The 26014-nt window shown below is 37.7% G+C and overlaps 2 protein-coding genes across 16 annotated transcripts in view; one reads left to right on the top strand and one right to left on the bottom strand.

Moving 5' to 3' along the window:
- Window positions 1-1730: 1730 nt before the first annotated feature.
- On the top strand, window positions 1731-12522 carry dnajc30a (DnaJ (Hsp40) homolog, subfamily C, member 30a). Of its 6 annotated transcripts, none has more exons than XM_073914980.1 (4): window positions 1731-2731; window positions 4927-8015; window positions 8263-8373; window positions 8455-12522. In XM_073914980.1, exons 1-2 carry the CDS (start codon window positions 1753-1755, stop codon window positions 4932-4934), a joined length of 987 nt encoding a protein of 328 aa, XP_073771081.1. In that variant the 5' UTR covers window positions 1731-1752; the 3' UTR covers window positions 4935-8015; window positions 8263-8373; window positions 8455-12522. The 6 variants fall into 6 exon arrangements, with proteins under 6 accessions (XP_073771081.1, XP_073771084.1, XP_073771085.1 ...); XM_073914983.1 differs by having other exon boundaries at window positions 4927-6041; XM_073914984.1 differs by having other exon boundaries at window positions 4927-5445.
- Window positions 8341-26014, bottom strand: part of cux1a (cut-like homeobox 1a) — a 254392-nt gene continuing 236718 nt past the window's right edge. For all 10 annotated transcript variants that reach the window (XM_021479404.3, XM_021479403.3, XM_073914978.1 and 7 more), the window contains 3 exons: window positions 22957-23145; window positions 16312-16618; window positions 8341-13119 (listed from right to left, as the gene is read on the bottom strand). In XM_021479404.3, coding sequence (XP_021335079.2) covers window positions 12675-13119; window positions 16312-16618; window positions 22957-23145 — 941 coding nt within the window. In that variant the 3' untranslated portion in view covers window positions 8341-12674. The remainder of the gene's footprint in view (window positions 13120-16311; window positions 16619-22956; window positions 23146-26014) is intronic.

Here is a 26014-nt window from a genome sequence, read left to right on the forward strand (position 1 = left end):
CATTAATAGAAACATAGAAACTACATAAAATATGTGACATTGTTGAGGACAAGGATAATGATATTTCTTGTGATATAACATTTCCCTCAAGGCACAACATATTGTATGTAATATTATTGTGATAACCATATTTGTATTTTTGTATTGCTATACGACCACTAATCAATAATATAGAACATATATCTATAATATATATCAGTGGATACTGATCATAGACTGTAACGAAACTGATCCACTGATCTATATATAATGATAATTCCTTTGTGATACCTACACTACACTGGCCACTTTATTAGGTACACCTTTCAAACTGTTCGGTAATGGAAATTTTTTATCAGCCAATGATATGGCTACTATTCAATGCATTTAGGCATGTAGACATGGTCAGAGATGATCTGCTACAGTTCAAACCAAGTATCAGAATGGTGAAGAAAGAGGATTTAAGTGACTTTGAACGTGGAATGGTTGTTAGTGCCATAGGATTTTCATGCACAACCATCTCTAGGGTTTACAGAGAATGGTCTGAAAAAGAGAAAATATCCAGTGAGCGGCAGTTCTGTGGGCGCAGATGCCTTGTTGATGCCACAGGTCAGAGGAGAATGGCCAGACTGGTTCCAGCTGATAGAAAGGCAACAGTAACCCAATTATCCACTTGTTACAACCGAGGTATGCAGAGGAGCATCTCTGAATGCACAACATGTCCATCCTCAAGGCAGTTTGGCTACAGCAGCAGAAGACCACACCAGGTGTCACTCCTGTCAGCTAAGAACAGGAACCTGAGGCTACGATTCACACCGGCTGACCAAAATTGGACAATAGAAGATTGGAAATGTTGCCTAGTCTGATGAGTGTCGATTTCTGCTGCGACATACGAATGATAGGGTCAGAATTGGGCATCAACAACATGAAAGCATGGATCCATCCTGCCTTGTATCAACGGCTCAGACTAGTGGTGGTGGTATAATGGTGTCAACACCATAGCCTACCTGAGTATTCTTGCTGACCATGTCCATGCCTTTATGACCACTGTGTACCCATCTTCTGATGCCTACTTCCAGCAGGATAACGCACCATGTCATAAAGCGTAAATCATCTCAGACTGGTTTCTTGATCATGACAATGAGTTCACTGTACTCAAATGGCCTCCACAGTCACACAAAATCAATCCAATGGATCACCTTTGGGATTAGGTTCACATCACGGATATGCAGCTGATAAATCTACAGCAACTGTATGGTGCTATCATATCAATATGGACCAAAATCTCTGAGGATTATTTCCAGTACCTTGTTGAATCTATGCCACTAAGGATTAATGCAGTTTTGAAGGGAAAAGGGGATCCAACACGATACTAGTAAGACCTACCTAATACAGTTCCCTTACATGCATACATTACCCATATATATTCACAATGTATGGACATGTTTACTACATATTTATTACACATCTATAGAACAGTAAACAGAATACAAACAAAAATACACAGAGGTACAGTTTAATAAGTTCATGAGATATTTTACCAAAAATGTGAAGTTTTATTTATAAAGATCAGTGGCCCTTAGCACGACTGTCTGTTATGTAATCACTATGACGTGGTAACAACATGAACGCCGCACCAATCGTGTACGTGAAACTTTTCTTAACGCACGCCATTGGTCGAAAGCCACTGAACCTGCAAAAAAGCGCAGTTCTTATTGGTCGCTTCGCTGCACGCGGAAACAGATAAGTTTATAGTTGATCTCGGTCTGCGCAATGGCGGAGGTCAGACTGCGGTTCGGTAGAGGAGCTTATAAGCTTTCAAATCGCCCACTTTTGGATAAACCAGTGTCAAACGCGGCGTATATTGCAGCTTTAATAAAACCTCCACAGCTTTGGGAGTTCGACAGAATCGAAGCGGATAAAATACTGTGCGAAACGAGACCGGCCGGTGTGGAGACTCCAAGAGGGAGTAAAGAAACAAACAGCTTTAACGCATTGCTGGACTCTAATATCAGCAAATGGACTGATTATCGTAAACTGAAGTCAAAGGCATCGCAAACTCACGCGTTTTCAAGTAAGAGCTCGTGTTTGGGAAAACTTATATCCAGCCATACTGGTGCTCGCTCCCATTTAAGGAGATCCATTTATAAAAAGACTCCTTATGGACGTCCTAATGATTATTTATGGCACTTTATGTCCTCCAGCAGAGCGTATAGCGGCACGCACTATAACAGCCGTCCAGAGGAGCCCTTACACAAATCAAAATCTGCTTATTATGATATTTTGGAAGTGTCTCAGTCGGCCACGCATGCGCAGATTAAGACCGCTTATTATAAACAGTCGTTCATTTATCACCCTGACAAAAACGCAGGAAGCGAAGACGCCACGCATCGGTTCTCTCAGATCAACGAGGCCTACAGTGTCCTGGGCAATAAAGAGCTGCGGAGGAAATACGACCGCGGCATTCTGAGCCAAGCGGACCTGCGGGGCTCCAGCAGAGGCGCCGCCGGCAGAGAGAGTCCGGCGTCTGGGCAGCAGAGCCGCGCTCGTCACTCGTCAACGGTCGGTTTCTCGCAGCAGAAAATCTTCGACTTCGACACCTTCATAAAGGCGCATTATGGAGAGCAGCTACAGAAGGAGAAGCAGAGGAGACAGCGCATGCAGGAGATGCTGGAGAAGGACTCGAAGCGCTCTGAGGACATGAAGAAGGACGTTATGGCGGAGGTTATACTCGGGGTGATAGTGATTTTAGGTGCGGTGTTCTTGTTCAGCTCCAAAAAGTGATACTAGAAGAAGCAGACCTCACATTTTAACTGTTAAAGCGACACTTTCACGCCAAAAAAATCTAAATTCTGTCATCATTATTCCCCATTAAGTTGATTCTAACCTGTTTGAGTTTCTTCTGTTGAACAGAAAGGAAGATGTTTTGAGTAAAGTTGGAAACCTGTTGCAACTGTTGACTTGTTATAGTGATAGGAAAAACACATACCATAGAAGTCAATGGTTACAGGTTTTCAACTTCTGTCAAAATATCATCTTTTCAACAAAAAATAGAAACTCAAAAGATTTTTAACTGCTTGAGGGTAAATGGCAAGTACATTTTTATTTTTGAAAGAAATATATGGAAATGATCATATTGACCAATTTTATTCATACATTTAATTAACAAGAAGATAAATACTTTAGGATCCCAATAAGAAATGTTAATTATTTGAGATATAAATACTATATATATATATATATATATATATATATATATACACACACACACACACACACACACACACATATATATATATATATATATATATATATATATATATATATATATATATATATATATATATATATATATCCTGAGACCCCAATAATTTTTTTTCTTTTTTTTCTATGATATCCTACATCCTTTGGGTTAAAAAAAATCTACAATTTAGAGTTTTTACATTTTGTTTGTATTTTTAATTTTAGAGCATGTCCACTGTAGTGGAGCACAGGACCAAAACAAAGTGATGGTAATCCAAAACAAAAGCGATTTAAAACTGATTGTCATCCTCTAAATGTCTCTAATTGTCTGATTGTCAGACTCTAAATCAGAGTCTCCCTCATCTATCTTCTAAAGAATCCTCTCTGCTTCAGTTCTGCCCCCTACAACATGCAGTCATTAATTACAATAAGATGGTCCTGGTGTCCACTATAGTGGACATTTAAAGGATGATATTTTGAAAAACAAACAAGTTAACAGTTTTAAAAAGCTAATGTATTGTTCCTGACACTTTAATAAACATATATATATATATATATATATATATATATATATATATATATATATATATATATATATATATATATATATATATATATTCATATATGTAATAATAATAGTAAAAAAAAACATTTAAAAAGCTACATTTTACACACCTCTCTTCTTCCCATAAAATGTGCTTTTTTGTATGTCGGCCATTTTGGAAGCAGTGTAAGAAGTGGTTCCTACCATGCCAGCCAATCAAATGACATATCACTAGAAAGCCCAGTTCCTCTGAACAGTACAACAGGACTTGACAGAGTAGCTCAAAAAATTCAAAGAAAATTCATGAAAATGCAGTGTCCACTACAAAGGACACAAGTCAATGGGCGGGGTCTGAGGATATATATATATATATATATATATATATATATATATATATATATATATATATATATATATATATATATATATATATAACATTTATAATCCATACATTTATATAAATAGTTTTATGTAATAAATACATTAACTTAAAAGTAACGAGTCAACAGAAAAGAATTGATAAGTTATAGTATAGCTATACGTTTGTGCTCTACCTCATCTGTTAAACTATTTAAAGTAATAATGTTGATTAAACAATTAATCTAAATTGATAGTAAACACAGCACTATTTTGCACAAGGATCCTTGGTTTGTTATTGTTATTTGTCTGGGTTCACTTCATCTGAGCCGCTTAAGTGTTTTGTCCAGAATCAGTGTCACTTGATTATATGCCAGAATGAGGAAAATGTTTGAAAATAGGGTTATGGCTGGCTAATTGTTGCTAACATGAGCTCGGAGCTCATTTTGTGGGGATAAACTGAAATTACAGCAATGTAATTTATATGTGCCTTTATGTTTAAATACATAAGTGAATATGTATATTGTCAATAAAGTAAATAAATTATATCAATATTCTAGAAACACTCTTTGGGTTTATTTTTATGGGGGGAAAATGTTTTTACAGATTATTATGGCACACAAGTGGTTTTTTTTTTTAGCTTTGATATGATTATACTTGGACCACTCAAGTTGCATGGAATGTAAGTTTGTTTGTATGTAAGTTTCTTTTCTGGACTTTGAATGTCTTTGCACCATTGCTGTATATAGAGGATAAGAGAGCTCTCAGATTTCATCTAAAATATCTTCATTTCTGTTCCAAAGATGAATGAAGGAGTCAGGAGATGAAGGTCACCAAAGAAAACATCCAATTAGCTAATGACAATGCATTAACACTGTGTAGACATGGTCAAGAAGATCTGCTGAAGGTCAATCTGAGCATCAGAACAGGGATGAAGGAGGATTTATATGACTGAACGGGACAGTTGTTGATGCCAGAATATTTCACAGACTAGGATTTTCATGCACAACAATTTCTACAATTTACAGACAACAGTCTGAAAAAAGGGAACTGATCCAGCAAGTGGCAATTCTGTGTGCGAAAATACCCTGTCGATTCCAGAGGACAATGACCACTGGTTTGAGCCAATAGAAAAAAAACGAAACTCAACAGTTCTTACAACTAAGATCTGCAGAAGAGCATCTCCTTGAAGCAGATGAGCTACAACAGCAGAGGAGCACTCCAGGTGCACAATTCACACAGACTCCCCAAAAACTGGACAGCAGAAATTTGGAAAAAATGCTTCTTATTTGACGAGTTGCAATTTTTGCAGCATTCCAATGGTCAGTTCAGAATTTATTATGGAGGCATGAATCTATCTTGCCTTGTATCAACGGCTGGTTGGTGTATTGGTGTGGGGCAGTTTTTGTTTTAACACTTTGGTCACCCAAGTACCATCTGAGCATAATCTAAATGCCACAGCCTACCTGAGTAATGCTGAAGTTCATCCCTTAATGACCACTTCTTATGATAGACCCTCCCAGCAAGATAATGCATCAGGTCACAAGGCTTAAATCACCCCTAACTGGTTTCCTGAATATGACAACAAGTTCAGAGATCTCGAATTGCCTCAACACCAGATCTCAGTCCAGTAGAGTACCCTTAGCATTCGATAGAATGTACACCTGTCGCAATAATTAAATCGACTTATCTCGCAACACATGGATGTGACATCAATAATCTTTGGTGACACATTATGTATTGCCAATTATGTTCGCACGAAAATGGATGTCACCAACGTTTTAGCTGATTGTGCAGCTTCCGTTATCTAATCTCTTTTGGAGGAGCCAACGAGTTCAGGGAACGCCTTAAGAAATAATGTGAAGAATGAAGAACCAAGAAAAGCTGAATTTTCACAATTTCCTGAAAACTACTGATGGTTTGTTGTCAAGCTGTTTCAAACCTGCAGTCCACTTCCAGAAAAGTGACAGTGGAAAAACGTCACACATTCATATAAGATTAAATCCACATCACGGGTGACGTTATAAAGCTTATATTTAGGACATTTACTACAGTATTTTAACACCAAATTACAGAAACTAACTTTTAAGAGATTGTTGACCCAAAATATAAAAATTCTGCCATCATTTACTCATCCTTGAGTTTAGCTCTTGTTCTGTTAAACACAAAAGATATTTTGAAAAATGTTGTAAACCTGAAACCACTAGTAGGAAAAATGAATACTATGGAAGTGAGTGGTTACAGGCTTCCTCCTCCTTTAGTGTTCAACAGAAAAAGAAAACAAGACTGGTCTGCAGCTAGCTCTCTGCAACTCTCACATGGTCGCCCACTGAAGCTAAGCAGGGCTGCGCCTGGTTAGTACCTGGATGGGAGACCACATGGGAAACCTAGGTTGCTGCCGGAAGTGGTGTTATTGAGGCCAGCAGGGGGCGCTCAACCTGTGGTCTGTGTGGGTCCTAATGCGTATAGTGACGGGGACTCTATACTGCTCAGTGAGCGCCGTCTTTCGGATGAGACGTTAAACTGAGGTCCCGACTCTCTGTGGTTGTTAAAAATCCCAGGATGTCCTTCGAAAAAGAGTAGGGGTTTAACTAAGGTATCCTGGCCAAATCTGCCCACTGGCCTCTGTCCATCATGGCCTCCTAACCCTCCCCATATCATGATTGGCATATCATCACTCTGTCTCCTCTCCACCAATCAGCTGGTGTGTGGTGTGCGGTCTGGCGCAAAATGGCTGCCGTCGCGTCATCCAGGTGGATGCTGCACACTGGTGGTGGATGAGGAGATTCCCCCCCTTTGTGTAAAGCGATTTGAGTGCCCAGAAAAGAAAAGGGCTATATAAATGTAAGGAATTATTATTATTATTAAGACTTTGTCCCTTGAAAGTGTTTATGACTATTTTTATTATGCTACTGTAAAATCACAGTAATCATCTTACGTTCAATCCTTCCCTCACTCGTGAACAAAACCCCAAGATACTTTAACTCCTCCACCTTGGGTAAGGACTTTCCTCCAAGCTGGAGATGGCAAACCACCTTTTCCAAGGCCATGGTGCTCCACCAGAAAAAGGTGGTTTGCTATCTCCAGGTTGGAGGAAAGTTCTTACCCAAGATGGAGGAGTTAAAGTATCTTGGGGTTTTGTTCACGAGTGAGGGAAGGATTGAATGTGAGATAGACAGGCGGATCGATACTGCAGTAATGCAGTCAATTAATTGGTCTGTTGTGGTAAAGAGAGAGCTGAGCCAAAAGGCAAGTTCTTGATATACTGGTCAATCTACATTCCTACTCTCACCTATGGTCATAAGCTTTGGGTCATGACCGAAAGGACAAGATCTCGGATACAAGTCGCCGATTTGAGTTTCCTTTGCAGTGCACTACCTTATATATAGGGTGAGGAGCTCTTTCACCGGGGAGGAGCTCGGAGTAGAGCCGTTACTCCTCCACATCGAGAGAAGTCAGCTGAGGTGGCTTGGGAATCTGTTTCGGATGCTTCCTGGACGCCTACCTAGGGTGGTGTTTCAGGCATATCCCACCAGGAGGAGGCCTCGGGGAAGACCCAAGACACACTGGAGGGACTATGTCTCTGCTTGCCTGGGAACGCCTCGGGATCCCCCGAGGAGCTGGAGAAAGTGTCTGGCGAGAGGAAAGTCTGGGGTTCTCTCCTAAGACTGCTGCCCCTGCGACCCGACCCCAGATAAGCGGATAAATATGAATGAATTATCGTAATATAATTAGTAGCATGAAATATCACTCAATGCAATTTCTAAAAAATAAATAAATATGGATTTGCTGATAAATCTTGCAAATGTAGACCAAAATCTTTGAGTAATGTTTTTGTAGGATTACGTTCTGAAAGCAAAATGGAGCTCAACCTTATGCACCTAAGTGACCAGTGAGTGTACATACTCATAAAAGCATTTACACATGATGATATAAATAATAGATTTCGCACATTAGTTTCAAGTTTCCGACATAAGAAACGCTCAAATAAATGCAGAGTACAGTGGTGATGTGTTTGTACAAAAGATATTTACTTCAGTTAATACACCTATGGTGGTAATGAGGAATAATAATAATAATTATAATAATAATAATGAATTTCAAACAGTGATATTGCTTCTTTTTTCAATTTGGATTAGAACTGTAACAGCGCTGGGAACAGAATACAAGACTACATGATGATACACAAAGGAAAAACCAACCGAACTGAATACATATCAAGAGAACAAAGTGGAAGAGTCTTTATTCAGGTAAAATGGAGGATTCAGCTCCATCTTGTGGTTCAAAACCATGACACATAGAAAAATAAACCATACAACTGTCGTTAGCAGGTGTTAAGAGGGAAAGTGTCACCAACAAACTAATGGACAAAAGGACTGTGCTAAACCGAGGTTCTACCTGAGCTTTGAGAGACCTAAGGAGAATCTATAGGATACCAGCTTGTGTCGGGAGCTGCCTGTCATTTTTCATTACAAGGCTTCATTTTACCCATAATACAGCATACAGAGCAACAACAGAAAGAGAGAGAGAGAGAGAGATCTGCATGTCATGATCAAGACATCCCATTTCCATAGATTGTTGGTCGAAATGAATGGTGATACTAAAGTGTTGCTCTCGCTGAGACAGATGTATAATCGTCGTGCTCGCCTCACATGTAACACAACTACACAACTTTCAAAACAAACAAACAGAAATGAATGTAAATGGATCTCCATCTGGGATACGATGAAACAAATTGTGGCTGTTCAGAACATACTGTCTCAGGTGAAGAAAGAACATACTGTCTCAGGAAGTGATGTAAGTGTGAGGGAATAAACGAGGTAACAATTATGACATCACTAGCCAACTAAGCTACGGACGAATATCTACATTAATGCTACTCGTGACTACCAATGTAATATCAATAATGATGATCGTTATTTATTTATCTATTTTTTTTTGTTGCTTAGTTTTTCTATTTTTTTTTGTTGATTTTTTTGTCCTTTTTTTTAAGAAATCATATAAACGTGCTGTCTCTGTGCAGTCGTTATTGTTGATGTGTTTTTAGTCATCTGCAATACTTTCCATAGAAAAATATTTGCAAAAAGCAGAGAAAAAAGTGCTGGACATCTGTCTGTTTTTTTTTCTTTCATGCCATGAAATCGACAGTACAGTTACGTTTCAGTCAGTGAGAAGAACGTGACGGACATAAAAAGGCGTCCTTAATATAGACCAGATCTGAATGTGCTCCTAAAAGTGTGTGTGTGTGTGTGTGTTTCTTCTGTGTTCAATTGAGATCACATGTTTATGATCAGAAAAAAAAAAAGTCTTTACAAGCTGATTTGTCTGCTTTGACAATTTGGTCCACACTATAGTAGAGTTTCCACAAGCCGAATCCCATCTGTGAACTTCCTCCAGCGTAGGGGAAACTTGCCGTTAAAATACAATAACATGGTTATAAACATATGATGAATGCCTAGACATGATTAAAACACATTTGGGATGAGTAAATGTGGCGTTAACCGATCGAAAATTGCCTTTGGTTTTTTTAGTTTTTGTATGTTTTACAAGCTTGAATCCTGGGACAGCTGTTTTCTCTCAGATAAAACGATAGAGACACCCTAAAAGTACTAAATGTTATGACCTGAGACTATATGAGACCTTATTAATATAAACTTGCTGGCGGAGATTGCTAAAAACGTAGTTTTATGATCTGACACACGGTATTTTTCCGATTAAGTAACGTGGAATGAAGACGACGCAATTATAGTAGCGAACAGTTTTTTTCAGTGAAGGCACTCCAATGTTAGACGTGGAGAGAAAGTTCGAGAAACAGTCGCGGGCTTCTGACGTGTTCATATTTTTCGATTGGTTCACGTAGTATCTCTCTGTGCTTTCGTTAGGTCTTAAAGAGACAAATTTGATTTGAATCATTCATTGGCACGCGTAAAAAAGGCCAAAAGGTAGTTTTAAGCCGACGGCGTTCTTCGAGATTCGTCGGCGTAATTTTTTTTAACGCAACCAAACGACATCAAGTGAATTTCATTCCTACTTAAAAAGAACAAAAAAAAGTCCAATTCCTCAAGGTGCAGCTCAAAGCGACAGCTAAAATTTTCAGTGACGTTAACTACCAGTTGTTCACTGGCTCATTGTAGCAACTAAGCTTGATTGCGATAATAATAAACGTAATCTCAGGAAGTTCGCAGGTTAATCACCTGAAAACCTAATTCAAGAGCGTCATTTGTAGAGTGAATACAGCCAAACGCAATTCGCCTTGAATTGTCATCTCGTTAAAACATCTAAAATGCGTACTAATTAAAATCATTAATGCAATACATAGAATTCTGCTTCCTTTGTCAACGTAGAAACTGTTCATCCAGCTCACTAACCGAGTAAAATATATGGAAAAAAAAGAGATAATCTTCAGAATTAATCAATAGACATGTATCAAAAGTACATCATTTAAATGTAATCCAATACTGCCGGCAGTCTATTAGTCTAAAAATATGTAACCTGACCTTTTATAGTCCCTTCCATTACAAAAAAAAGAACACGTATAACAATATAAGACATCAATATGTAAAAGACAGCATCTATAAATAAGCAAACCACACCAACAAACAAACGGAAAAAAAAAATATCTACCATTAGTTTATGCGCGTAAATAAAAAGAACTTAAACGTACTATGTGATATGCTGCAGGACTGCTAAATAGCTTAGGGACGTGAGGAGGTGTTTGCTTCCACTGCCTGTGGCGAGTAGTAGTAGTAATATACAAATATAGATCACTCTTGTCAACAATCACACGCACACAAACACCCGCACACTCAAAGGTTTCGCACGCAGACGAGCGCGTGGCACCGGCGATCTGCGCTTTCGTTCACTAAATCAACTGCATACAATGACACAAGGGCCGGAGGTGAAAAGTGAGCAGGTTTCGAAAAGGTGATTCAGGAGAGAAAGAACATTTCTACAGAGGTGCCAAGTCCTTGCAGCGTCGTCTGACGCATGCGATTCACCTCAGGTTGCCAACGTTAAAAGAGCTTTTCATTCACAATCGACATATTTTCCTCTTTTTTAAAATGTGTGTTAAACAAGAACTGTGGATGAAAAGTCCTCCGTCATTTACAGTATGAAGAAAACAAAAGTCCATTTCGTAAGTTTTTTGTTTTTTTTCCAGTCGTCTCGGAGGACAGGTGAACATACTCGTGGACGCCGTGAAAAGCTTGGGTGAACAATGAGTGGAGAAGCTGGTGAAAAACCTGAAGTTTCGAGTTTGCACGAGAGCGTCCGGTACCCTGGTGCTGAGGACCAGCCCATACAGTGCACACCATAGAATTAGAATTTATAACACCATGGATATTGGATTAGAATGGTAATTCCAAACCGCCCAACTTGGTTAGAGGTCTCTGATGTATGGTTCTATTATAAGAGGATAAAAATCAGGCTTGTTCATTCTCTTTAAAAAATATCTCGTCAGGAATATTTACTCAAAGTACTGTACAAATCCTTTTTTTCTTCACTATCTGTCTTTGTTTTGGCCTAAAATGACGTTTGTTATTAAACAAGACCTCCGCGAGCTTTAAAACGCAAGTCGCGGGGGTGATTAAAGCTATGGAAAAGAAATAAAGGAGCGCTACCCTTACAAGAGACCTAAATAAAAGAAGAAAAATTGACACTTAGCTATCGAGTTACGAAATATCTCCCGTCTCCCATTTGCATCGACCTTACAAGAACGAAATGAATTTTTGCGTGATACGTGGATTCTTATGACAATTGTTTTCGTTTGCGTGATTTTCGATTTTTTTTTTTCTCTCTTTTAGGCCGTTGGCGTGTAAAATCGAAAGGAGTGCTGTTTAGAGTCAACTGACTGTGCAATCTCTCGGTGGCAACTTAATTGCTATAAAAAGGATTTTCTTCTCGCATCGGAGAAGTTTCCGTACTGTGAAAATAATGCGGCTTCCATTACTCTGGAATCCATTGCGTACTAGAGTTGCATAGCCATTGGATGGCCTCCTCTGGGGAAGGGAGGGAGAGGCAGGTGGGGGACGGTGCACCCGTGTTCCTTCAGCCAACACTTACTTTTAAATGTTTTGGTTAGAAACCTAGTCTCTGCTCACGGCCGAAGCGTACGGTATACAAAAGAGGAAACTCCCAAGAGTCTTGAGAACTGATAAATTATTGTAACAGTTATTCAGCTAGTTGGTGAGAACGTCTCTACTAGAAATAGAGACACTGTGAGATCATAGTGTGTGAGTGTGTTTTTTGTGACTGTCGCCAGTCTTGAGAAGATTTCGTGGGAATGCTCCCTCTCCTGTGCTTTTCAGTTTTGTGTCGTCACCATTAGCCAATGGTGTGTCACAGTCCTGTGGCCAGCAGGGCTGTTAAGTGCTTCACAAAATAAACAGACTAAAAACTCGTTTCCTTTTCTTGTACTTGTCTCTGAAAGCCCACTTCGAAACAGCAAATGGAAAACCCTTGGGTTGACCGGTGGTGTGTGTGCACCAGGCTTGGCCGGGTTAGCTCAGTGAGGGACAAAGTGAGAATAAAACGTCAAGATGGTGGCGGAGTCTCAGAACTCCCATTCGTGAGGCTCGTCTCGGTTCGCCGCTTTCTCCAGCCGGTGGATGATGTTGTTGAGGTTGGCTGCTTTCTTCTTGCGTAGACTGCTATCCTTTGGATTTCGGCAGGGGGTCGTGGCAGCATTGGTGACGGATATGGACTCGGGGATGCCGAACAGGCTGTCTATGATGCCTCCTCGTGGCCGGCTGGTGCCCGAGGCACTAGGAAACTCGCCCTCGCCATCTTCTTCTCTGTGGCCGAGGCCCGGGCTCTCCAGGAAGCCCTTGCGCTCCTCTGAGCCACTCGGTCGGCCTTCTGCCGTGCTGTCGGACTCAGTGCCGTCGCAGCTGTTTTCTCCCTCGCCTCCAGATTTTCCAGGCCGTGCAGATGGAGATCCACCTTCACCTGCTGCTGCCTGGATCTCTTCGATAAAAAGCTCTCGCCGGATACGAGACCTGTGAGAACAAGAGCGAGACTCATGAGGAAAACAGATACATTGAATTACACAGGGCATATGCAAGAATCCTAAAGGTAATTTCAACACCTTTTAAAGACTTTTTAAAGACCTTCTCTGAATATTTTATGACTTCATCGCCACTTCAAGTTCTAATCAGTATCAAACCCTTAACTTAATAAGCAGTTGTTAATAAACAGTTGTAGTTAAATAAATAAATGAAGCACAACCATGCAACAGAACTCAGATAAGTTCGAAAGCTTGAAAGAATAAATTACGTGGTTGTTTTCAGCGACAGGCTTCAGCCACTGTTTAAACTCGTCTTTCTCCAACCAGGAGTACGCAAACTTTTGCCATCTGTTTCACTACATGTGGAGAGCGTCACATCGCCTTCCCATGTTTGCACAAATTACAGTACGTGACATGGCCGGACGTGCCCCGGCCCGAAGCAATCGCGTAGATAAAGCACGCAGTTGTTAATATTAGGAGGAAAATAAATATATTTATGCTTTATTTGGAGTCAGACAATTTGGACTACGCTTGAACAAAATTTAATAACACGATTAAGACTTTTTAATACCTTTAAAGAGCCTTAATTTTTTATAATTTATTTATCAACTTTTAATACTTTTTAAGACCCCGCGGATACCCTGTTATATGTACAATAGTGATGCGCGCATGACAGTTGTATCCACGGGCGCTGCGGATAATCCGCAGGTCAGGTAATAAAAAAAATACATTATGATTAATTGCGGATGGGTGAAAGAGATGAATTATTAATGATTTTTGCTTTATGTTTTTAAACATTCTGTAAAATACGAATGTGTTTTTAATGTATTTACATTAGGCAAACGGACACGAATTTGCACGCTAATTGAAAAAAAATATGCGCAGGAGGTTTGATTTGATTGATTGATTTATTTTCAAATAGAAATATCATATATTAAAATTCTTTAACAAAAAATGAATATCAACATTGTTGAACATGGAGCAGGATGAAGCACAAGCTCATTATTTTCCCACCCCATTATCACACACATCATTCGTTTCTTACTTAAACTTATTTCTTCTTTTATTTATCTCTTCTTTTTACATGAGACATATGAGTCCTGCATGGGGACATATTTTATCCTTTTGGCATCTTTGACATATATGTTTGCTTCCATTTGTACATTTACATTTTATAACACAGACCCAAAAGGTCTATTAAAAGGTCCGTTTGTTAAAGCAGAAATGAAGGCGAAACATCCGAGAGAAACTTAAAAAGGGAGAATTAAAAACAAAACAAAAGGAAAGAAAGAAAAGTGCCGTGTTAGAAGCGTTTTACCAAAGTGGTTATCGAGGATCAATCAAGTGCTGGGTATGTACTATGCAACGGCTGTGAAGCGCTGTATGTATATAAAAGCCACAGGACCGTTACCCTAAATATAAAACATCATGTGTGTGCTAAATTGCTGTTTTTTAAAATCTTTTTTTGCTTTAACCAACTTTTGCTTTTATAAATGAATGTTCATTTAAAACAGTATACGAGTAGCGTATTCATTTACTATCAGAGATGAGCAGATTAGCTCACTGAATCTGCTGTTAATAACGAACGCATAATAATAAAACTGACCTGTCATCATGCTTAAAACAAACAATTAGAATGATTAAATTGACGATCGGGTGCAGATATACAGATGAAGTCAAAATTATTAGCCCCCTTTTGATTTTTTTTTCTTTTTTAAATATTTCTCAAATGATGTTTAACAGAGCAAGGAAATTTTCACAGTATGTCTGATAATATTTTTTCTTCTGGAGAAAGTCTCATTTGTTTTATTTCAGCTAGAATAAGAGCAGTTTTTAACTTTTTAAAATCCCATTTTAAGGACAAAATTAATAGCCCCTTTAAGCTATATATTTTTTCGATAGTCTACAGAACAAACCATCGTTATACAATAAATTACCTATTTAACCTAACCTGCCTAGTTAGCCTAATTAACCTAGTTAAGCCTTTTAATGTCACTAAGCCATATAGAAGTGTCTTAAAAATGTTTAGTAAAATATTATATACTGTCATTATAGCAGAGATAAAATAAATCAGTTATTAGAGATTAGTTTTTAAAATTGTTATGTTTAGAAATGGGCTGAAACAATCTTCTTTCCGTTAAACAGAAATCGGGAAAAAAATAAACGGGGGTGAATAATTCTGAATTTAACTGTATATATATATATATATATATATATATATATATATATATATATATATATATATATATATATATGTGCAGGTGGGTGGCTGTGGGGTAATTGGTATGAATCCGCACATTTGTGTGACATTTCAGCTGATCCGCGCATCTCTAATGTAGGTTTGAATAACAACACTGAAACACAATAATAACAGTAATGACAGGGAAGTTACCACTGCAATCACTGTCAGAATTAATTACTTTAAACAATTAGGATTTTTAAAAACAATTAAAACAATAAAGGCTAAAACACTGATAGCCAATCAGAATACACTAGAGTTCAAAAAGGTTGAGCAAGTAAAGAGGCATTAAGTGTACACTGAATGCTATTGGCAACTGGTGCAAACAAAATGTAACTGCAAATCTTCCATATTATGACATTCATTAGTCAAAGAGAAACAATCAAGACAATATGGAGGGTGCGATCTGATTATGTCCACTGGCAACTTTATTGGATGGTTGTACTTTGCAAATGGTAAATCTCAAGTGAATGACTGAATCTCCTGCCCTTGGGCCAGACAATATTGTCAATATTTCACAGTGAATTGTAACTCGATTTATTTAAAAAAACTTCTTAACACGGAGGGGGTAGGGTTTCTGAACGGAACAGCTCCCCATCCACCAGGGGGCGGTCAAAAACTTTTGAGTGAAAAAGTGAAGCACACTTGGTTTAAAACGAGTCTTTTGAGAGCATCCCTGTTGGTTAGTGTGATGCATGAGTGGAAATATATGATTTGCATGTATCTTTAAGGCCTGTGACTAAGCATTTCAGGAGAGTTCAAAGCATTCAGACACAGGAAATCTTTGCCAAAGTTGCTGTTTTAGTAACTTTAATATAAAAAGATTTTATTTATATAACTATTTATTCAATGAAGACTATGCAGGTGTTATTTATCTGAATATTCAAATTCTAGCCCTGAAACGAGATAGACAAAAACGTGTCTTAACACCAGATCGCTTGATACCTGTAGTTGTGGAACCAGTTGATGACGGTGCTGGTTTTGAGGTTGAGCTGACTCGCTAACTCCTCAATGGTTTTAGGGGAGGGGTAAGGCTTCTGCTGGTAGGCCCGCTTCAGAGCTTCCTTCTCTTCCGGAGCCAGAACCACCCGGGGTTTCTTCAGCTGGGGCTGCTGCTGTTGAGGCTGCATCTGCTGCGGCGGCTGCTGGGATAGGTGTTGGGGACTGGCACCCTGTGTCAGGTCCGCTGCAGACAAGCCGCTCTCCAGCGAATGACTCTCACCGATGGAGCTGTGGCGCCTTTTCATGTAGGCTGAAAAATACATTGAGAACAGCAGTCAGCACAATATACAGTACTACACAAAATTCTTAAGCACTATGCCAGCTTTGTTGGTCTAAGAATTTTGCACAATATATAATCAATCAGTCTCTTTATTCAAAATAAATAGAAAACATAAGAAATACATCAAAACAACAACAGCAGCACAACCTTTCCTCTTCAAGCAAACAGTGTGTCTGTGTTTAATGTGGCTTCCTTCAGCACCAAGCACAGCCTGAACTCTTTTGCTCTAATTGTCCTGACATTTTCTGAAATAATGTGCATATGTATAATATCAGGCTTCTTTTAGCACCTTCCAGAGTTCTTCTTTAGGTTTAGAGTGTCATATCTTTCTTTTTCTGTCCAGGTGATCTCATACAGCCTCTTTAATATTCAGGTATGGACCATGTGGAGGCCATTTCATGAACATCATTTTATTCTTCATATGGGATTTCACTGCAATTAGCGGATCAATATGATATTGCAAATGAAAACTATCACCGCTGAAGTCCTTCCCAGAAGCAATGGCATAATGGATTTATTATGCCATTAATTAATGGCATAACTATTTATCTGTACTATCTGTACTTTTCAACATTCACAATTCCATAAATTAAGACAATATTGCTAACAACACTGGTAGAAATACAGCTCAAACCAGGACAAACAGCCTCTCTCCAACATTGTCTTTCACATGTCTTAAACAATTAAACCAAAATAATTCAAACTTAACCTAACTGCTATCCTAACAAACCATACATCAACTGAAAGATCATTTATTCAGCTTGTGTAAATCTCAATTTAAAAAAATGGACAAATTAATTTGCACTTATGACATATTAAAATAGGTTCGATATGACTCACCAAACAGCAAATATATTAGGAAATATTTAGGATTTGCCCGTACTGATTGGTCAGCACTTTTAATACTGTGTCCCACTTAGTGTCTCTAGTAGTTACAGTCCTACCGAACAATCATGATGTTTATTTCATCCAGTTAACAGAATGCATAATTGCTGAAGTGTTTTCTAGTCAGTAGGGGGCAGTCTCTGATTACAAATATCATTACTGCAGTTTGTCAAGTTGAGAGATTTGCTACACCATTATTCCACCAGCACAGAAAAACAAATAAATGAATTTCATCCAACAAAAGGTTGATTTCAGAGGACTAAATGATAAAGAGTACCTGATGAGTAGAGTTCAATTGAATTAATAATTTAGTACAGTTTGTAGTATGTGTTTTTATTTGTTGCATCTATCCATCTATCCATCTATCTATCCATCCATCCATCCATCCATCCATCCATCCATCCATCTATCTATCTATCTATCTATCTATCTATCTATCTATCTATCTATCTATCTATCTATCTATCTATCTATCTATCTGTCTATCTGTCTATCTGTCTATCTGTCTGTCTGTCTGTCTATCTCTCTCTCTGTCTGTCTGTCTGTCTGTATATCTATCCATCCATCCATATATCCGTCTATATATCTATCCGTCCTTCCGTCCATCTGTCTGTCTTTCTGTCTATCTATCTATCTATCTATCTATCTATCTATCTATCTATCTATCTATCTATCTATCTATCTATCTATCTATCTATCTATCTATCTGTCTGTCTGTCTGTCTATCTCTCTGTCTGTCTGTCTGTATATCTATCCATCCATCCATCCATATATCCGTCTATATATCTATCCGTCCTTCCGTCCATCCATCTGTCTATCTTTCTGTCTATATATCTATCCATCTATCTATCTATCTGTCCGTCCGTCCGTCCGTCCGTCCGTCCGTCCTTCTATCTATCTATCTATCTATCTATCTATCTATCTATCTATCTATCTATCTATCTATCTATCTATCTATCTATCTATCTATCTATCTGTCTGTCTGTCTGTCTGTCTGTCTGTCTGTCTGTCTGTCTGTCTGTCTGTCTCTCTGTCTGTCTGTCTGTCTGTATATCTATCCATCCATATATCCGTCTATATATCTATCTGTCCTTCCGTCCATCTGTCTGTCTGTCTATCTATCTATCTATCTATCTATCTATCTATCTATCTATCTATCTATCTATCTATCTATCTATCTATCTGTCTGTCTGTCTGTCTGTATATCTATTCATCCATCCATCCATATATCCGTCTATATATCTATCCGTCCTTCCGTCCATCCATCTGTCTATCTTTCTGTCTATCTGTCTATATATCTATCCATCTATCTATCTATCCGTCCGTCCGTCCTTCTATCTATCTATCTATCTATCTATCTATCTATCTATCTATCTATCTATCTATCTATCTATCTATCTATCTATCTATCTATCTATCTATCTATCTATCTTTCTATCTATCTATCTATCTATCTATCTATCTATCTATCTATCTATCTATCTATCTATCTATCTATCTATCTATCTATCTATCTATCTATCTATCTATCTATCTATCTATCTATCTATCTATCTATCTATCTATCTATCTATCTGTCTGTCTGTCTGTCTGTCTGTCTATCCATCCATCGGTCCGTTCGTCCGTCTGTCCATAGTTATGCGTGTCTAAAATGTAAACATTTTTAAATTTACATTCAGTATGGATGCACTGACTAGATTAGAATTGACAAATCTGTATATATATTTAATAACTAATTACACAGCAATATTGTTTTCCACAACACTATCATTCCTTGAGCACTAAAATCAGCATATTCTAATCTCTTGTGACTGAAATGATGCGAACATTTTGATTTGGCTATCACAGAATTACATTTCAAAATATATTACAATAAAAAACGCTAGAAGGTAAAAATATTTCACAACATTACAGATGAAAACATGAATAGTAAACTAGGTGAGCAGAATATTCTCAAACTATCCTCTGTTAATTTACAACTCAACAAGAACAGTCAATCACACCACAGTCAATCAATCACTATAATATCTTTCCACATCTTCAAACAGAGACCAATCACAATAACATCCCTATTCCCATTAAAAACACACAGTTATGTGTGAAATTCGTCATTTCCGCTGCATTCCAGCATCAGCAGAAGAGAAGTCAGTGATAAAAGCTTCCGCTGGTGGCCAAAACTCTCAGAACGAGGGCCAAGCAAGGCTAATTTGCTTTGCGCCTCCAGCCAGCGTTGAGGTCAAACTCGTACTATTTCTCTCTTTTTTTCTGAGGTGGAGAGACAGACCGACAAAAAAAAAAGAGATAGAAAAACTCAGAGAAAGAACACGACTGTTGCTCTCCATCTCTGGCAAGCGCAACATGAGCTTTAGGGGTAAATGGTGGAGCCAGTTTCAGTCTAATGAGGAGGTTTCGCCCTCTCCGAAGCCTGACTCACAACCAAAGCATCATCGTCATCGTCACCCAGGGAGCACCAGTAATGTCACTTTTAGCCCGAGAGGAGTGTTAAACAGGCCTAATGACTCCAGGAATGTTCACTTGGCGCTGGGTGCAGTGGACTTTAAGTAAAGCAGCCCCACAGAGCCGTCAGCCTGTCAGAGGCGATCACCGAACTGACATCTCCCAGCCTCATCAATCCAGACAGCGGCTTCAGAGAGCATGTGCGGCCTATTCGGCAGCCAGAGGACACATCTGGGCTATTAAAGAGGAGGAGGAGGGAATGAAAGCAAAAAAAGAGCAATCAAACAGCCCATCAGGCCTCCCTCCGCCTGACCGGCTCGTCTCCTGCATCTCGCGATGCATCTCTTCGTATTAAAGAGAGGCGAGCTGACGAGAGGATTGTTTTGGGGGACTCCTGGAATCAATGCTGGATGAACACAAACAAGCAGTTGGCGGCGATTAAAGCAGGTGCCGTGCCGTGTGTGAATAGGGACATGCGAGAGAGTGACTGATGTTTGTGGTTTTTCATAAAAGGGAGAGTTCACCCAAAAATTAACATTCTGTCATCGTTTATTCATCATTCACTTTTTCAAGATTTCTTTTTGATGAGTTTTTTTTTCTTCTGTAGAACATGAAAGGAGATATTTTGATTAATGTTGGGGGGGAAAAGGCAGAAAACCTGACTTCTATAGAATAAAAATAAATCATATGGAAGTCAATGGTTACAGGTTTATTAGATGACTTTAAAGTGACCGATATTCTAAATAAAAACACACAGTTGTTGGGTTTTGAGGTTCTCTTAAAAGGAAGAGTTCACCCAAAAAAGAGCATTTTGTCAACATATATTTCAAAAGTCCAAATTTCCTCTTGATGAGTTATTTTTCTTCTGTTAAACAAAGAAAGATATGTTGAAGAATGTTGGGGGAAAAGCTGAAAACCTGACTTCTACAGAATGAAAATAATTACTATGTAGGTCAATGGTTACAGGTTTATCAGATGATTTTAAAGCGACTGATGTCCTGAATAAAACACACTGTTGTTAGGTTTTTGAGATTCTCTTAAAAGGATAGTTTACCCAAATTCTTTATTCTGTCATCGATTATTTATCCTTCAACTGTACTAAATTTCTTTTTGATGAGTTTTTTTTCTTCTCTAGAACTTAAAGGAAGATATATTGAAGAATGTTGGGGAAAAGCTGAAAACCTGACTTGTATAGAAAAAAAATAAACACTATAGAAGTCAAAGGTAACAGGTTTATCAGATGACTTTAAACCGACTCATGTTCTGAATAAAAACACTGTTTTTGGGATTTGTGGTTTCTCTTAAAGAGAGTTCACTCAAAAATCATCACTATTATTATTCACCATTTCTTATTATTTTTTTTTAACTTATTATGTTTATTTAGTTTTTTCAATGGGAAGTAATAGGCTGTTGAGGGAGGTAAGTGTTTATTTTGAGTGGTGTTAACAACAACATGAAAGAATAATTATAAAAATGATTGTTGTAAATAATTTTCCATTTGATTTTAATATTAAATTTATAATGACTTCAATAAAAAAAATAAAAAATAAAAAAAAATTCAGGGCACTTTTTCGTGCAAGACAGCTAACATGATCTATATGCTGCAGTGCCCGTGTGGTTTTTGTTGTCTCGGTAAGATGAGTACGCCTTTAAAATTTTTTATTTCTGAACATCGATGTGCTATTTTATATCATGATCCTGGAAGTCCGAGGGGTGATCTCAATAAATTGCTGTTACAACGTTTTGGATTTTAACTAGATACATTGTCTCCAAAAGGTTTAAATGAGTTTGATATTCGGTCTTTTCTTTAATGTTTAACTAGTTGTTAGGGTAAAGGTTTTTTGGCAATAATTTTTTGTATTTCTGTTATATTCTGTTTTTCTTTATTTGGGATGTATTATTAGGATTAGTTTTTTGTATTTTTGTTTTGAAAATAGAAGTTGTATAATTTATAAATGCTTATTTTTTTATTTTTTTATTCTAAGATCATGTGTGAGAACGTTTGATCCGAAAGCGTATAAAAAATACAGCAACATACTGTGATGAACAGTCTAATAAAGAGTGCTTGAAATGTCCTTCTATCAGCCTTTTTTAATAGAATAAACTGTCATTTTTGGAGCTTTGGTGTTGCCGCCTTTTTGAATACATATTGACTTTTTTTTTTTTTTAGCTTCCCAGGTTCTGCAGGTTGTAAAGTCCCGAATTTTGCTTGCCAATGTTAAGCCAATTGTAATGGTTTGTTTTGGTTCAATTTGGAATTTTCCCAACCAGCGCAGAGCCTAGGGGACCAGAGTGAGTGCTCCGACTTGGCCTCCCCCGGTCTGAATATAATGATGACCGTCATTTGTATTAACAATCAACTACTTAATTGATTGTAAACCTTAAAGAGATCATTTACTCTCCCTCATATGGTTGAAACCTTTGAGTTTCTTTCTTCTGTTAAACTTAAAAGTAGATATTTAGAAAAATGCTGGCATCCATTGACTTCCATGCAATTTTTTTTCCAACTATGGATGTCAACGGATGCCAGCATTTTCCAAAACATCTTCTTTTGTGTTTAACAAAAGAAAAAATCTCAATAAGTTTAGAACAAATGTGTGTAACAATGACAGAAATTCACTTTTGGGTCACCTATCCCTTTAATCATTGACATTCCTAGTATCGAAAGTAGTATTGATGGGTTAAAAACATGAATTCAGAATTGGCACAAACTAAACTCGACCCAAACATTCACACAGATTCGAGCAAACGGCTGCACCAACATCAAGAGAAGAAAAACAAATAAAATTCCACCCCAGACAGCCGTCTTTCAAATGTCCCGAAAAGACCTGCCAACGAACCCGGCACTGAACAAACTGTGAAGCGCTTTAATAAACACTGAAATAACAACGCTGTGGAACAACGCAGACAATTGCAAGCAGGTGTTTGTGTTGCTGTGCGGCAGACGCCTTCAGAAGAGAGATTACCTTTCTTCTCCATGCGCTTCATGTCCATCAGCTTCTCCACGTTGCGCGGATCACTCAACCACAGCTGCATGCGCACGAACGGCTCGCGACCCTTCAGGCTGAGCTTGTGCCAGGGTTTGGGTCGAGCCAGCAGATCAGACACTGAGCCCTGCGTCAAACCCAGAATGCTCTCCCCGAACAGACGCTGGCCTGTGGAGCAAACACAAACAAACATATTCAGCTAGAAACCTTCACATAGGCAAGTTACAGATCAGATTTACATTGTGCGTCACTTGAATTTGATTTGAATGAACTGAATAATTAAACATCACTATGACTTTTATTCATTATAGTTTGCAAATATTAATGATTTCATGATACTGTATACACAGAGACACAAACATCCAAATTATAAAACCATTAATTATAAATTTAGAAAGTCTGAAGCAGAGATGGGTGTAACGCGTTCCCAGTGGTGGAAAGAGTACTGAAAAATCATACTCATGTACAAGTACCATTACTTGCCCAATAATGTAGTGCAAGTAGAGGAAAAGTATCTGTTGTGAATATTACTCAAAGTATGAGTAAAAAATAGCCCTTTAAAATGTACTCAAGAGTAGTGAGTAGAGAGTATTACACTGTAAGAAGCTGATGCATTTACATGTCATTTGTTGATGTGTGTAAACGTAACATTCTGTAGTGCTTTTAGTTATTGTCCAGCAAGCACACAACGTCATAAGATGTTAATGTTAGGTTAGATTTAGTTTGTGATGCCAGTTGATTAAAAGTCTAGCCAGCATCTAAGAATACTTCATCTAATGGTATTTTGATGTCCAATAATGTCATCAAATGACGGACCAAAATTCAACGTTGAGCCATCATCTTAAAACAAGACCGTATTGACATCAAGTACTGATATTTGGCAGGCATGGCAACCAAAATCCAACATCTGATAGACGTCATAGTGGTTTCGGTCATCATACAGTAAACATCCTTCATCTTCTCATCAGTGACATGCAAAGATTTTGGACGTCTTCTTGGACACTTTTAATGCTTCCCAACAGTTTGCTGCTATTATAAATCGCCCATGTCTGGAGGTAGTTCATTATGAGGCGATTTACCTTCTATGTGCGATTTGATTGGACAGGAATCACAGGACTGATTTTTCTAATCCCCATACACATTTATAAAACTAGTTAGTTAATTTCAATTCCTGAGAAAAACAACTCAATTAGAGTACTGTAGTTTGAGTATTTGTATTTGTAACACCACTACGCGTTCCACAGTATCATGTTACTGTATTCTAATTTAATTTTTGGGAATCGCAGTAATGTAACCAATTACATTTTAAATTTGTGTAATTTTATTTTAGTTACTAAAGTCAATGTAATTGCGTTATTTACAATGCAAATATAGTTTTTAGAGAAAAAAAAGATCTTCTTTTAGATCACGTTTTCCACTGCAACGTCAGTTAATAAACATGCATTTTCAAATTGCTGAAGAGTATGAGCTGAAACGACTGCTGACGAGAGTGGTTGCTTTTTCAAGTGGACATACAGACATTACTTTTTCTTTCTTTCTTTCTTTCTACCTAGCATATTTTTACCTAAATAATATGAAATAGGTTATATATACATATTTTATAGTAATATTATTATCTAAAATATATACACAAACATTTATATTTATATACACAGACACGCACGCACGCACACACACACACAAGTATAAATATATAAAACACACATTTAAATACAGTATTTGTAATGTATGTATTATATGTATGTGTACTTTATATATACACATATACAGTTGAAGAGAGAATTATTAGCCCCCATCTAATTTTTTTCTTCTTTTTTAAATATTTGCCAAATGATGTTTAGCAGAGCAAGGAAATGTTTACATTATGTCTAAAAATATTTTTTCTTCTGGAGAAAGTCTTTTTTTTTTTTTTTCGGCTAGAATAAAAGCATTTTTTTTTAAAACACCATTTTAAGGACAAAATTATTAGCCCGTTTAAGCTATATATTTTTCGATAGTCTACAGAACAAACCATCGTTATACAATAACTTACCTATTTAACCTAACATGCCTAGTTAACCTAATTAACCTAGTTAAGCCTTTAAATGTCATTTTCAGCTGTATAGAAGAGTCTTGAAAAATATCTAGTCAAATATTATTTACTGTCATCATGGCAAAGATAAAATAAATCAGTTATTAGAGATGAGTAATTAAAACTATTATGTTTATAAATGTGTTGAAAAAATCTGCTCTCCAACAAACAGAAATTGGGAAAAAAATAAACAAGTGGTCTAGTAATTCAGGGGGGCTAATGATTCTGACTGCAACTGTGTACATAAACATTTAAAAAGTCAGTTCATTTGATATCTGCTTTTTGTTTTGTTTCACTCTCTTTACAGAGTTTTTATTCACTTTTATGTTTGTTTTCCTTATTTTTCTTTGGTTTATAGTTTTTTTAACATGGCGTATTTATTTATTTTGACAATAACATGCATTTATGATCATGCCTTTATTGTACTGCAGCATCAAAGTTGGATCAAACGAACCCAGCTGATTTTGCTTTTAACCTCCACCTTTTAAGACAAGGTGCTTTTCAAACAGTTTTCAACGGCCGCTTAAGCTTTCAACCACCTTTTTTTTCCTCCACTGGAAATAAAAGGCACCTGAATCCTCTCGACAATAACCGCGATCTGTCTGTGTTCAAAAAGGAAATGTTCCCCAGAGTAAAACAAAAGCCTGAGATCCCAGCAGATTCCTCCTCTCTCTCTCTCCCCGCAGACTCAGATCAACACAGCTGTCTTTACATTCAGCACTTTATACAGGTCAACACCACAACACAGCACAACAAATCTTTGTTGCTCCCAGACAAAAAAAAAGAAAACCTCACGTCTGGAAATGAGAATCGGCGAGATGAAAGCGAGCGTCACAGTATCACACTGAGCTGAGTCTGTATTCTCCTCTCTTATATGGTGTGTGAGATCACATGACTTTAAAAGAAGAGTGTTCACAGAGACAAAGGGCCTGTTTACACCTGATATTGAAGTCCCCCTTGAAATAA

This window comes from Danio rerio, chromosome 10 (genome assembly GCF_049306965.1).
Source record: "Danio rerio strain Tuebingen ecotype United States chromosome 10, GRCz12tu, whole genome shotgun sequence".
Taxonomy (NCBI): domain Eukaryota; kingdom Metazoa; phylum Chordata; class Actinopteri; order Cypriniformes; family Danionidae; genus Danio; species Danio rerio.